The sequence below is a fragment of the Nomascus leucogenys genome, chromosome 19 (genome assembly GCF_006542625.1).
Source record: "Nomascus leucogenys isolate Asia chromosome 19, Asia_NLE_v1, whole genome shotgun sequence".
Lineage (NCBI taxonomy): Eukaryota > Metazoa > Chordata > Mammalia > Primates > Hylobatidae > Nomascus > Nomascus leucogenys.
Genome location: NC_044399.1, coordinates 31,193,246 through 31,205,164, shown reverse-complemented (window position 1 = coordinate 31,205,164; position 11,919 = coordinate 31,193,246). Strand labels below are relative to the sequence as shown.

General features: G+C 55.6%; 1 protein-coding gene across 1 annotated transcript; it reads right to left on the bottom strand.

Moving 5' to 3' along the window:
- Positions 1–3,233: 3,233 nt before the first annotated feature.
- C1QL1 (complement C1q like 1) lies at positions 3,234–11,595 on the bottom strand. The gene is made up of 2 exons (XM_030800298.1): positions 10,715–11,595; positions 3,234–3,907 (listed from the first exon to the last, which is right to left on the bottom strand). The coding sequence occupies exons 1-2, from the start codon at positions 11,309–11,311 to the stop codon at positions 3,728–3,730; spliced, it is 777 nt and encodes a 258-aa protein (XP_030656158.1). The 5' UTR covers positions 11,312–11,595; the 3' UTR covers positions 3,234–3,727.
- Positions 11,596–11,919: the final 324 nt, after the last annotated feature.

The following is an 11,919-nucleotide window of genomic DNA, read 5'->3' as shown; positions in this document are numbered from 1 at the left end:
GAAGCACAGTATCAGCCAGGCGCAGTGGCTCATGCCTGTAATCCCGGCACTTTGGGAGGCCGAGATGGGCAGCTCACTTGAGGCCAAGAGTTCGAGACCAGCCTGGCCAACATGATGAAATCTTGTCTCTACTAAAAATACAAAAATTAGCCAGGCATGGTGGTGCACACATGTAGTCCCAGCTACTTGGAAGGCTGAGGCAGGAGAATCTCTTGAACCCTGGAGGTGGAGGTTGCAGTGGGCCGAGATCGTGCCACTGCACTCCAGCCTGGGTGACAGAGCAAGACTCTAGCAAAAAAAAAAAAAAAAAAAAAAAAGAAAGAAAAGAAAAAAGAAAGAAAAGGAAAAGCACAGTATCTACCCCTCAGAACCACTCATGGAAGCAGTCTTTGCATCTAGGAATCCCCAGATCCCTGGTCTGGGTGGAGATATACACCCCACCCTCAAGGAGCTGACCATTTGAAGAGAAAACACAATCTTTGTCTTTGAGGCCCCCTAGTCTGATGGAGAAGATATGCGTCTTACCTTTAAGAAGCTTCCCAAACTGATGATGGAGATACAGTCTTTGCCCTCAGGTGTCCCAAGTCTGAGGAAAAAAATAGATTTGCCCTTGATGAGCCCCTGTTTGATGGGGAGAATTTCCCTAGAAGGTTCCCCTGCAACTGGGATGTGGCTTGAGTGACAAGCAGCAGGCAAGCTGGCACTTCAGGACACTCCTGGTGCCCTTCAAAGGTCAAAAAAGTCCTTGGCTTCAGTCCAGCCCCAGCTGTGCCATAGCGTTACTGCATGACTGTGGGCAAGTCACGAATCTTCTTCAGACTATGATTTCTTCACCTACAAAATGGAGATGTTAGCCCCATCTCTCAAAATGACATGAGGATTGTCAAGTTACCAGAAAGAAAAGAAACCAGGCCAGCCAGCCAGCCAGCCTGCATGCACTACAGAAAAGATTAACATGGCTTTTCTTGTAACAGAAGTCATGGATCAGTCCCAGTGGCCTCTGGGAAAGGTGGGGAGGCCCTCAGGTGTGGTGTCTGGGTAATTCCAGGCCCAAATGGCCATTAGAGAACCCGGGGCTGTGGGCAGCACTGGGGGGCCAGAGGAGTGCCTTCTAATCTAATCACTCTTCCCACTGAGACTCTCATTCCAGCCAGACCTGCCAGGGGTTTTATTGGGTTTGTGGGGACCCGCAGATTTCAATCTCCAGACCCCACAGGGAAGGAACAAGCATTAAGCTAATTTTATTAAATGGCCACAGCTGGCAGTGGGGGAAGTAGGGAAGAGAAAGGAGGATAAAGAAAGTCATTCAAGTCTGCCAGCCACCACAAGGGTCTATACATGAGGCCTGGCCAGGAGGGAGGCCACCCCTCCTTCCTGTCTCTCCAGCTGAGCTAGACTGGGGAGGGGAAGCCAGATGGGACCTTTCTTCAATGTAGAGCCTTGGGATTCTCCAAGAGGCTCACTCCATGGCTGCCGCCCAGGGCAGATGCTTGTAAATACATCAGGCCTCTGCAGGGTTGGAGTGGGAGTGGAAGGGCTGGGCTCAGGCTGCCCCGGTGCCATCCTCAGATCTGCTTTGGAGATCCCAACTCTGAAATATGGTGTACCAGGTAAGAGCATTATCTTTGGTTCAAATACTGGCATTTGCCTGTTTTTAGCTCTGTGATCTTGGCAAGTTGCTTAACCTCTCTGAGCCTCAGTTTCCTCACCTAAAATGGATAAAATAACAGCATAATTTTAAAGGGCATGAGATAATTTCCTGTAGATCTACTGCCCACCCCTGCACACATATCCATGAGATAATATTTATAAAGTTCTTACATAGTACCTGACATATAGTGGGTGCTCTCTCAATATTAGCTGTTGTTATCTAGAAATGCCCTATGTGACATGGCCCCCAGTTATAGGAAGTGAGGATGGCAGTGGTGGAGTAAGGGGACTTGGTATGTCTTGGATTTTCTTTCTTTCTTTTTTTCTTTTTTTGAGATGGAGTCTTGCTCTGTTGCCTAGGCTGGAGCGCAATGGCGTGATCTCAGCTCACTGCAACATCCGCCTCCAGGATTCCAGCGATTCTCCTGCCTCAGCCTCCCAAGTAGCTGGGATTACAGGTGCCTGCCACCATGCCTAACTAATTTTTGTATTTTTAATAGAGACAGGGTTTCACCATGTTGGCCAGGCTGGGCTCAAACTCCTGACCTCCGGTGATCCTCCCACCTCGGCCTCCCAAAGTGCTGGGATTACAAGTGTGAGCCACCGTGTGTGGCCATGTCTTGGATTTTCAAGTGCAATCACAGAATTTAGAAACTATGTAAGCAAGATATTTAACCTCCCTGCAAGAATAAAATCTAGGTCTAACCTTCCAGGGCTGTTTGGAAAACTTGAGATGACATACTTGAAAGCATTTTGCAACAGTTATAGATAAATAATAAAAGCTATGTTTATTGAGCACATAACAATATTCCTCACTAATCCTCAATCAAGTGAGGTAGGTCTCCTACGTTTATTGATGAGGAAACCAAGGCACAGAGGTCAAGTGCGTAGACCTAGGTCAGCTAGCCTTTAGTCCAAAGGATGTTCCTTTCTATGTCTGTCACTAATCCTAAATTGAGTTGAAAGAAGTGACTTGCCCAGGATTATACACGGTGGCCCAGGGCCGGACCTAGGTCTCCCAGTTTAAAGATCACCTGTGCCTGTGGAATGCTGATGCCTTTCAGCGAGGCTCACGCCTGTAATCCCAGCACTTTGGGAGGCTGAGGCAGGCGGATCACGAGGTCAGGAGATCGAGACCAGCCTGGCCAACATGGTGAAACCCCATCTCTACTAAAAATACAAAAATTAGCTGGGCACGGTGGTGTGCGACTGTATTCCCAGCTACTGGGGAGGCTGAGGCAGGAGAATCGCTTGAACCTGGGAGGCGGAGGTTGCAGTGAGCCGAGATCTTGCCATTGCATTCCAGCCTGGCAACAGAGTGAGACTCTGTCTAAAAAAAAAAAAAAGGAATGTGTCCACCATGGAAGATGATGAAGGAACTGGGCTGCTTCCCATCCCAGCTGCCCAGGCCCACTTGGGTTGTGGTGGGCTTTAGGCCCTTTGGCAACTTCTTCCTGGAGCAGCTCTGGCTCTGGCACCTGGTTTCCCCTAGAAACTTCCACCAGACCCCTTCCTAATCTGGAGGAGGGCACGGTCCGCCGTCCCCTCCCGCAGCCCTCCCCAGGGCACAGACTGAAACCCCCGCGGGGTGAAAATGTTTTTATTATAGCTTTGGTCAGACGGGGCACAGCCGGGCGGGGGCTCTGAGGGTGCTGGGAAGCTATCCAGCCCCCAACTCCCCCCTCCCCCGGGCGCGCCACCCCGGAGGGAGCCGAGGGCAGCTCATCTCAGAGCGCAGGAAGCAACCCCGCCGCCGCGACCTCTCCCCAGGCTGGGGTGGGCTGGCAGGCGGAGGTGGGCAGTAAACAGTCCTATTGTACAAATATATAGCGCGGGCCGGGCAGGGGCGGTCAACCCCGGCTCCCAGGCACGGGGACAGGGCGCGCTGGGCCCGGCTCTGCAGCGAGCCGGCGGGAGGGCCTAGCTGTGGCCCAGGCGGTGTTGAGCGCAGGCTGGGGGCGTCATAGCCGGGGAGGGCCGGGCAGCGAGCGGGTGGGCGAGGGGCGAGTCATTGCCTGCCCCGCCCGGAGGGGACCCCGGGGGGTGAGGGACGTGGGTGGAGGGAGACGTGGGGAGCTCAGTCGGAGTAGATGATGAAGCCAGAGAACGTGCTGTATTTGTTGCTGTTGCCGCCGTGCGCTTTGCCTCCATCCAGCTTGATGAAGACCTCGTCGCCGGCGTCCAGGTGCAGGATCACGCTGTTGCTGGCGTAGTCGTAGTTCTGGTCCGCGTCCTGGGCAATAGCACTGGCCCGCACCTGCGGGTGGGGGACACGGGAGGGAGGGCGAGAGGGGAGGGAGGATGAGAAGGGAGGGAGGTGAGGCAGTCCCGTGGGGAGGATCAGCAGACTCTGAAACCTGGCCTCCAGCCTCGTCTCATCCCTGCCACGCCCCCCCACCACCCGCTCCCCGCCCGCTCCCCGCCCCCTTCCAATCATACAGAACTTGTTTCAGGAAAGGGGCAGAGAGGAGCCCTGGATTTCTAGGGCAGGTCTGATCTGGGCCTGAATTGGGAGTCAAGGCAGAGTCTTCCTCCTTAACTCTTATAGGGCTTTCCATCCAGCTGGCTGAGAACCTCAATACCTCCAGGAAGCCTGGAAGCCTGTCCTTGTAAAGAGGAATTCTCTGGACCTCCAGGGAATGGAGGGCCTTCCGTACTCTCATCATTGCTTCCTCTCTGCTTTCATAATGATGCCGTTGTTTCAGCCACACCCGCTGGATCTTATGTCAGTGGATGGACACAAGGGCACACCTTGGCCCCACAGGTCAGGCAGCTGGACCAATGCCAGGCTGCCAGTCAGCAACCACCCTGGAACCAGGGCCAGTTCTTTGGTCTGAAGTGCATTCCAGAGTCTCTCCTGCTGCAGCAATGAAACAGAAGGCCTGGTAATGCTTTCCCCTCCCAGAGCGTAGAAGGGGCCTGGGTGCCAGCCTCCATGGAGCTGTAGCTATGTACCTGTCACTACCCACCCAAAGAGGATTGTAGCTCCTCCTGTCTCATCTCAGGGTGGTATAAAGGAACTGGATGGGAAGAAGGGAATACAGGCCTTACTTCCCTCTGGGATTCTCAGTCTGATGTGACATCCTTGCTGGTCCCTGCCTTGATGGGGGATGGGGAGGGACAGGCAGGATAATGGGTCAAGGGAGCACCAGCATTTGGGCTTGGAGCCTGCTGTCACTTTTGGGGGCTCTGACTATAATCATAAGAGATTGTGTGGTGGCTGGGTATGGTGGCTCATGCCTGTAATCCCAGCACTTTGGGAGGCCCAGGCAGGTGGATCATTTGAGGTCATGAGTTCGAGACCAGCCTGGCCAACATGGTGAGACCCCCATCTCTACTAAAAATACAAAAATTAGCTAGGCATAGTGGCACACGCCTGTAATCCCAGCTCCTGGGGAGGCTGAGACAGGAGAATCACTTGAACCCGGGAAATGGAGGCTGCAGTGAGCCGAGATCATGCCACTGCACTCCAGCCTGGGCGACATAGTGAGACTCAGTCTCAAAAAAAAAAAAAAAAAAAAGAGAGAGAGAGATTGTGTGGTGGTGAACAAATAATCTACAGACATTCCTCTAACAGGTATGGAAACATAAGGCCTGAGTTTGAGGATCGTGGCCTCTCCAGGGTATCCTGGGTAGAGACATGGAAGAGAAGCGCCCTCTCCAGGACTGTGGCTTGTGGTGTGGGGAGGCTGCACTGAGTGGAGTTCTGTCAGCCAGGTTTCTCCACAGCCCTTCTCTATCCTGTCCCTTCACCGAAGGCAGCTCACCATCCCACCCCCCAGGGCTGAAGTCTGGGTAGAACCAAGCCAAATTAGGGGAGGGGCCCATCCTCTCTCCTGGGCTGGAGGCAGCACTGCAGGTCAGCTGTGCCAGAGCTGCTGACTCAGCCGTGATGCTGCAATGAAGAGGACCTGACACATTTGCATGAGGGCCTCCCTTTAAAACCCATCTCCAGCCCCTTCTTTTCCCTCAACCTCTTCTTCCCAACCTGAGAAGAAACTCTTTGTGGGCTTAGCTGGGAAAACTGGTCTAGTTAAAGGTGGGAGGGAATAAATGTGGGGGGAGATGCTGTCTGCCAAGGAGCTCAGTTTCTCTTTCTAGAAAATGGATGAGAAGACTTTGCCTCACCACTGCCACCTCTGTAAAAGTCTTTTGATGATGAAGAAAAAAAAAACATTTAGATCTTGATGGGACTTTGAGTTACTAGGGAAGAGCTGAAAGCAAACAGCCAACTTCTATATCGTTCCCTGAGCCCTAATCCTGGTAGTATTTATTATTACACATGCATTTCATTATCTTTGCTAATAAATTACTACTAATAACAATTATTTTTATTGCCCAGATTAATTTAGCCTTAACTCATTAAAACAGTGTGCTCCTTAATAGCCAAATCCATTGGAACAGAGTCATCTGTCATCAGGAATCTCCTGGTGATGTGACTGCATCAGAACTGTTATGCTTATGTTTATTATTTATTCATCACCATGATTGTTGCCGTAATTATCCTAATTATCCATGGAGGCAGAGAGAATTTATGCCCTTCCATCCTTAGACGGTGGGGGATCCAACAATGGAACCCAGGGGTCCCAATTCTCTGCCTGACTGGAGACAGTTGAGGCCTGCAGTTCCTCCTGGGGTCCAAGGGGAAGTGTGGGGAAACGAGGTTGCCAAGGAAGCAGGAAAGCAGATTTGGGCCTTGTTATGAGGGAGCGCTGTAGAATCAGCTCCTCAAGGGCTGCCAGGAGGGGAAACTGAGGCAATGGTCTGACCAAGGGAACCGGGTGAGAGGGCATCCAGGAAACATGTTCCTGCCTTCAGATCAATGCTGGGGTCTTGGGTGTACAGATGTGGCTCCCACAGGGGAGCCAGCCTGGCTCATGGGGGACACTTGCATTTTCACACATTTACTGCATTCCCACTGTGCCAGGCACTGTGTTTTGTATTGTGAAAGGTATTAGGGGCCAGAGAGGATAGCCAGGGGGCCATCTGCCACCACCAGGGGAGAGGCTGATCTCCTTAGGTCTTTTACTTTTTTGAGACAGAGTCTCGCTCTGTCACCCAGGATGGAGTGCAGTGGTGTGATCTCAGCTCACTGCAACTTCCGCTTCCCAGGTTCAAGTGATTCTCCTATCTCAGCCTCCCGAGTAGTTGGAATTACAGGCACCCACCACCACACCTGGCTATATTTTTTTGTATTTTTAGTAGAGACAGGGTTTCACCATGTTGGACAGGCTGGTCTCAAACTCCTGACCTCTGGTGATCCACCCGCCTCAGCCTCCCAAAGTGCTGGGATTACAGGCGTGAGCCACTGTGCTTAGCCTTCTTAGGTCTTTATACCGCCACCTTCAATTTATACATGCCAGCACCTCTCGCCACACTCAGACTCTGTTGTCAAACCCCTCGCCCATTGGTGATACTCACCTCCCCACAGCCTCCTACCCTGGATAAGCAGCACCCTGACCACAGGCCCTGGCACATCCTCACAAAGCCCCCTGCCCAGTTTATTAATTTTGTGTCCTCTCCAACCCACCTGAACTGTGGATCTTGGAGGCAGCTGCAGGCAACTCACCACACCCAGGGCCCCATTGCCAACCCAGAGTCCTTTCCCCAGGCTCCTCGCGTCCTAATGGCCAGGGCTTGGTGCCATCAGGGGTGTTGATGCAAGGCTACCCCTAAGGACTGGGGCCAGTGGGCTTCAGATAAGGACAGAGGAAGCCTCAGTGCCAGGCATGAAGGTGGCGCTCCCCATCCCAAACTTGCCCAGAGAAGAGGCAGGGCCCAGATTCAGCTCTGCCTCCCTACAGAAATTCTGGAAGCCTCTCTACAGGCAGGAAGCCAGGAAGGAAAAGCGCAGTGCTCAGGGTGGCCCCTGGTTCTGAAGTCACGGGAGATACAAGCTTCTCTCTTTTGTTCCCATCCATTGCCCGGTCCTGCCATTTTTTTCTCTGCTTATTTAAATGTCTTTGTCCACCTCTGAGCTGGCTTTCCCCTACACTTGACCTTTTATATTTTCCTTTGCGGTATCTCCTCACCTTGGGGACCAATGTTCACCATCTTCTCCCCCTGCATCAGGTTGGTCTGCACCAGGGTAGGCCCTACTGAAGCACTCCCTCCCAGCCAACACATTTAGGGACCAAAGTCATCAACTGGGCTCCCAGACCACCTTTAACACAGTACTCGTTGGGGTGTGTGATTGTATGTTACAAATGTTCCCCCTGCATAGGCCATGAGGTCTTGGAGGGCAAGTGGACTGAACTCCTACAAAGCCTCAAATCTGGCTCCTAGTAGTGGCTCAAAACTAACAAGTGGGATGGCTAATGAGATCAAATGAGTCTCTTGGGCAATTTGGAAGAAGTCACAAAGGACATGGGAGAGGGGGCTACAGGCCCCACTATTTCTCCTGGTTTTCTTCTCTTTTCGTTTTTATCTTTTCTTTTCTTTCCTTTTTTTTTTTGAGACAGAGTCTCACTCTGTTGCCCAGGCTAGAGTACAGTGGCGAGATCTCACCTCATTGCAACCTCTGCCTCCTGGGTTCAAGTTATTCTCTTGCCTCAGCCTCCCGAGTAACTGGGATTACAGGCATGCACCATCATGCCCAGCTAATTTTTTTTTTTGTTTTTTTTTTGAGTCAGAGTCTTGCTCTGTCACCCAGGCTGTAGTGCAGTGGCGCGATCTCGGCTCACTGCAAGCTCAGCCTCCCGGGTTCACGCCATTCTCCCGCCTCAGCCTCCCAAGCAGCTGGGACTACAGGCGCCCACTGCCACACCTGGCTAATTTTTTTGTATTTTTAGTAGAGACAGGGTTTCACCGTGTTAGCCAGGATGGTCTTGATCTCCTGACCTCGTGATCCACTCGCCTCGGCCTCCCAAAGTGCTGGGATTACAGGCGTGAGCCACTGCGCCTGGCCTAATGTTTGTATTTTTAATAGAGATGGTGTTTTGCCGTGTTGGCCAGGCTGGTCTCAAACCTCTGACCTCAGTTGATCCACCTGCCTCAGCCTTCCAAAGTGCTGGGATTACAGACGTGAGCCACCAGGACCAGCCTCTCCTGGTTTTCTTTTGAGGGGGCTGGTCTGAGTAACTATTAAAGTGCTGGGCCTTTGAAACCCCTAGTTAAAGCCACCTCCCTTTTTCCTACTAGCCTGTGGTCCCATCTCCAGTGAGCACCCGTTCATCAGACTCTGTCAACACCCTGCCCCTGCTGGAGGGAAAAGGAGATTTTGAGATGGTTTTACCTCCCAGTGACTGAAGCAGGTTCCCCATTCTAAGCACACAGCATCTCTGGGGCCCCTTCTTGCCTCATCTCTGGGGACCTGCTGGGACTTCCTGAGGTGGTGCAGGGTCTAGGGCCAACCTGTGGCCCAATGACTGCCTCCCTATCCAGGCAAGCTGCCAATCCCCTGAAACCTCAGCTCTGTGTCAGCCCAAACTTCTTTGGGAAAGGAAGACATTCCATTGATGAAGGTGACATTGCTGCATCCCTTATTGGTGATTAATAGGGGGAATCATGGGGCTGTCTGCAGAATGAGCCTTTGCTGGATACTGGGGCCTCCCATTTGGTCAGGAACCAAGGACAAAGAGGAGAGACACAGGGATGTCTGATAGACACACGTGGGAAAGAAAGACATACAAGGAATAGAGAAGAGTGGGGTTAGACCTGGGAAGGAGAGGCCAGAAACCCAGAGAGAGATGGAAAAGGCAGACACAGGAGAGAGATGGACAAGAAACGGCAAAATAGAAGAAAGAGGCAGGGGAGAGGCAGAAACCAGAGAAAAGGTGTTGACGGGGCAGCAGCCAAGCAGAGGAAAGAGAAAAGGGGCTGACTTACAAGCACCTGGCAGGCTATCTGCTCACTTTCCCTGCCTGCCGCTGTCTCTGCCCCCAAGACTTGCAGACCCGCAGGCTGGCAGAGCCTCAGGGCAGTGCTTCTGTGGGAAGGGTTCCAACAAGGTCTTGTATCTTAATCGTGAGAGATTCCTTCTCAACTTCCTCTAGCTCAGCTTTAGTTCTGACCAGTGGTCCCCTTCTTCCAAGAGAATGCTCAGCCTGACCACACCCCCAGGCCACAGGCCACCACGAGTGAGAGCACTGGGAAGGGAGGTGGTATCAAGAGAGCTGGCTAAAATTGTCACCCCAGGGCGGGGCTGGGTGGAGGTTGGGCCTGGGGTCGGCCATTCCAAGGAGAGCTACACGCACATGCGAGTCCCGGTACCAGAGTCCCCGACACACTCAGCACTTTCCAGCTGCAGCGTCTGAGTCCCCGACACACTCAGCGCTTTCCATCTGCAGCGTCTGAGATGGGGACGGAGAATGGAGAGGACCCCACACACTCCAGAGTCAGGAGGGGCTGGAGCTGGGAGACCAAGAGGAGGGGGAGTTTCCATCTCTTCCCCCCGGCCTCAGGAGGAAAAAATCCCCCGCCCCCCAGGCTGCCTTCTTGTTGGGGAAGCTCTGCTACAGTGGGAAAGAGCTCCCCAACTCCCGGATTTTGCAAAGGGTGTCAGATCTGCCCAATGGTCCCTTATCGAGGGCAGGGGACGCACTGCAGCCAGGGCTCTAAGCACCGGGCTCCCTTTGCCTTTGTGCCCCAAACATTTCCTGCAGCCGGCCTTCTCCGCTTGCGCCCATGGCAACGCGCCTAGGCGCCCGCGGGCGCGGATTCTGCTTCTCCCTATTCCAGGCGCCAGAGCCCATCCTTGCCCTCCCCTTATCGCCCGCTGGTGTCGGCCCGAATCCACTTCCCAAGGGGCAAGCCCCCAAGGGCAAGTCCGTGCACCTGGGAGCCCTGCGCTCTGACTAGTTGGGTTCATTTCCCGCATTTCCAGCAGCGTTCCAGACGGTGCCCAGCAGCGTCTGTCTTGGAGCGGGAACCCAGGAACTGAGGATCGGAGATGTCCGCTGGCTCCGACCATCCCCACACGTGATGCCCAAGCGGGGCGGCTGTGGGGTGGGATCTCCACCTGAGTCCGCCTGGCGCCCCCGCCAACTCCGATCAGGTACCCATTTGCCCCGGGCTCCCTGGGTGCCCTGGCCCCAGCCCAGCCCCATGCCCCCGCCTGGCCCACCTGGCCATTCTTGCAGAGGTCTGCCCACATACTGGTGCCGTCGCCGCCGCGCATGAGGACATGGTAGGTGAAAAAGTAGGTGCCGGGAATGTTGCACGTAAACTTGCCGCTGGCCGCGTCGTAGTTGTTGCCTAGGTTGGTGACCACGTCGTCAAACTTGAGTACCTCGTAACCCTCGTGGGGGTTCTTGAGGCCGGCGTAGAAGGCCACGCGCGGCACCGTGGTGTAGGTGGCAGTGCTGATGGCGCCGCTGCCCCCCGCGCCCGGCAGCCCCGGAGGGCCCGGTTTGCCTGGCTCACCCTTCTCCCCCGGCGGCCCCACAGGGCCGGGAGGACCTGGGTCCCCGGGAGGCCCCGGAGGGCCGGGCTTGCCGGTGCGGCCCGGCTTCCCCTGGGGGCCCTGCACCAGCGTGGAAGGCGGGGGCGCGCCGCTCTGCTCGCTCAGGGCGTCGCCGCCGTCGGTCCGCGCGCCGGCGCCGGGGCCCCGTGCGGGGTAGGGGTCGCACACCATGCGGCAGGTGCCCAGCATCTCGTAGTGGCCGTCCGGGCCGCCCGAGCTCACCAGCACGGGGATGAGCACCACCAGCACCAGCAGCATCACCACGCCCGCGGCGGCCGCTAGCAGCGTCTTTCGGCCCGCGCGGAGCCTGGGGAGCGCCGGGCCGCCCGGCCGCGCCGTCGGGGCAATGGTGCCGGCGGGCAGGGGGCGCGGGCTAGGCGCCCGCGCTCAACGGCGGTCCGGCGGGGCTGCGGGCATGGGGCCGGGCCCGGGGCGCCGCGCTGCGCTGGCTGCGCTGCGGAGCCCAGCCGCCGGCTCCTGCCTCGCGCCTCCCTCCTGCTGCGCTGCCGGACTGAGAGCTGCGGCCGCCGCCTCCCGCCTCCCGCCTGCAGCCTCCCGCCTGGCTCCTCCCGCCTCCTCGCGCCCGGGCCACCGCCCCCTCGGCCGGGCCCCGCCCCGCCCGCTCCGCGCGGCTCTGGGCTCACGAGGGGTGGGGCTGCGGGCGGGGCCGGCGCCTAATTGGGCTGCGGGCGCCTCGAGGTGGGCGGGGCAGAAGGGGGCGGGGTCGCGGAGACCCCGGGCGGGAGCCGAGAAAGGAGAGACTGAGTACGCGGACACCGAGACTCGGAAATGGGGTGGGGGCCGGGGTCCGAGAGACCCGAGAGGCGCTCCAAGGGAAGGGGAGAGTAGGGACCAAAGAGCGAACG

What these genes read in the sequence shown, in the direction of transcription:
- C1QL1 (XM_030800298.1), bottom strand. Translation starts at nt 11,311, where the DNA reads ATGCTGCTGGTGCTGGTGGTGCTCATCCCCGTGCTGGTGAGCTCGGGC. An exon ending in ACCTCTGCAAGAATGGCCAG is followed by an intron (nt 3,908 to 10,714) that starts GTGGGCCAGGCG and finishes CCCCACCCGCAG; the next exon opens with GTGCGGGCCAGTGCTATTGC.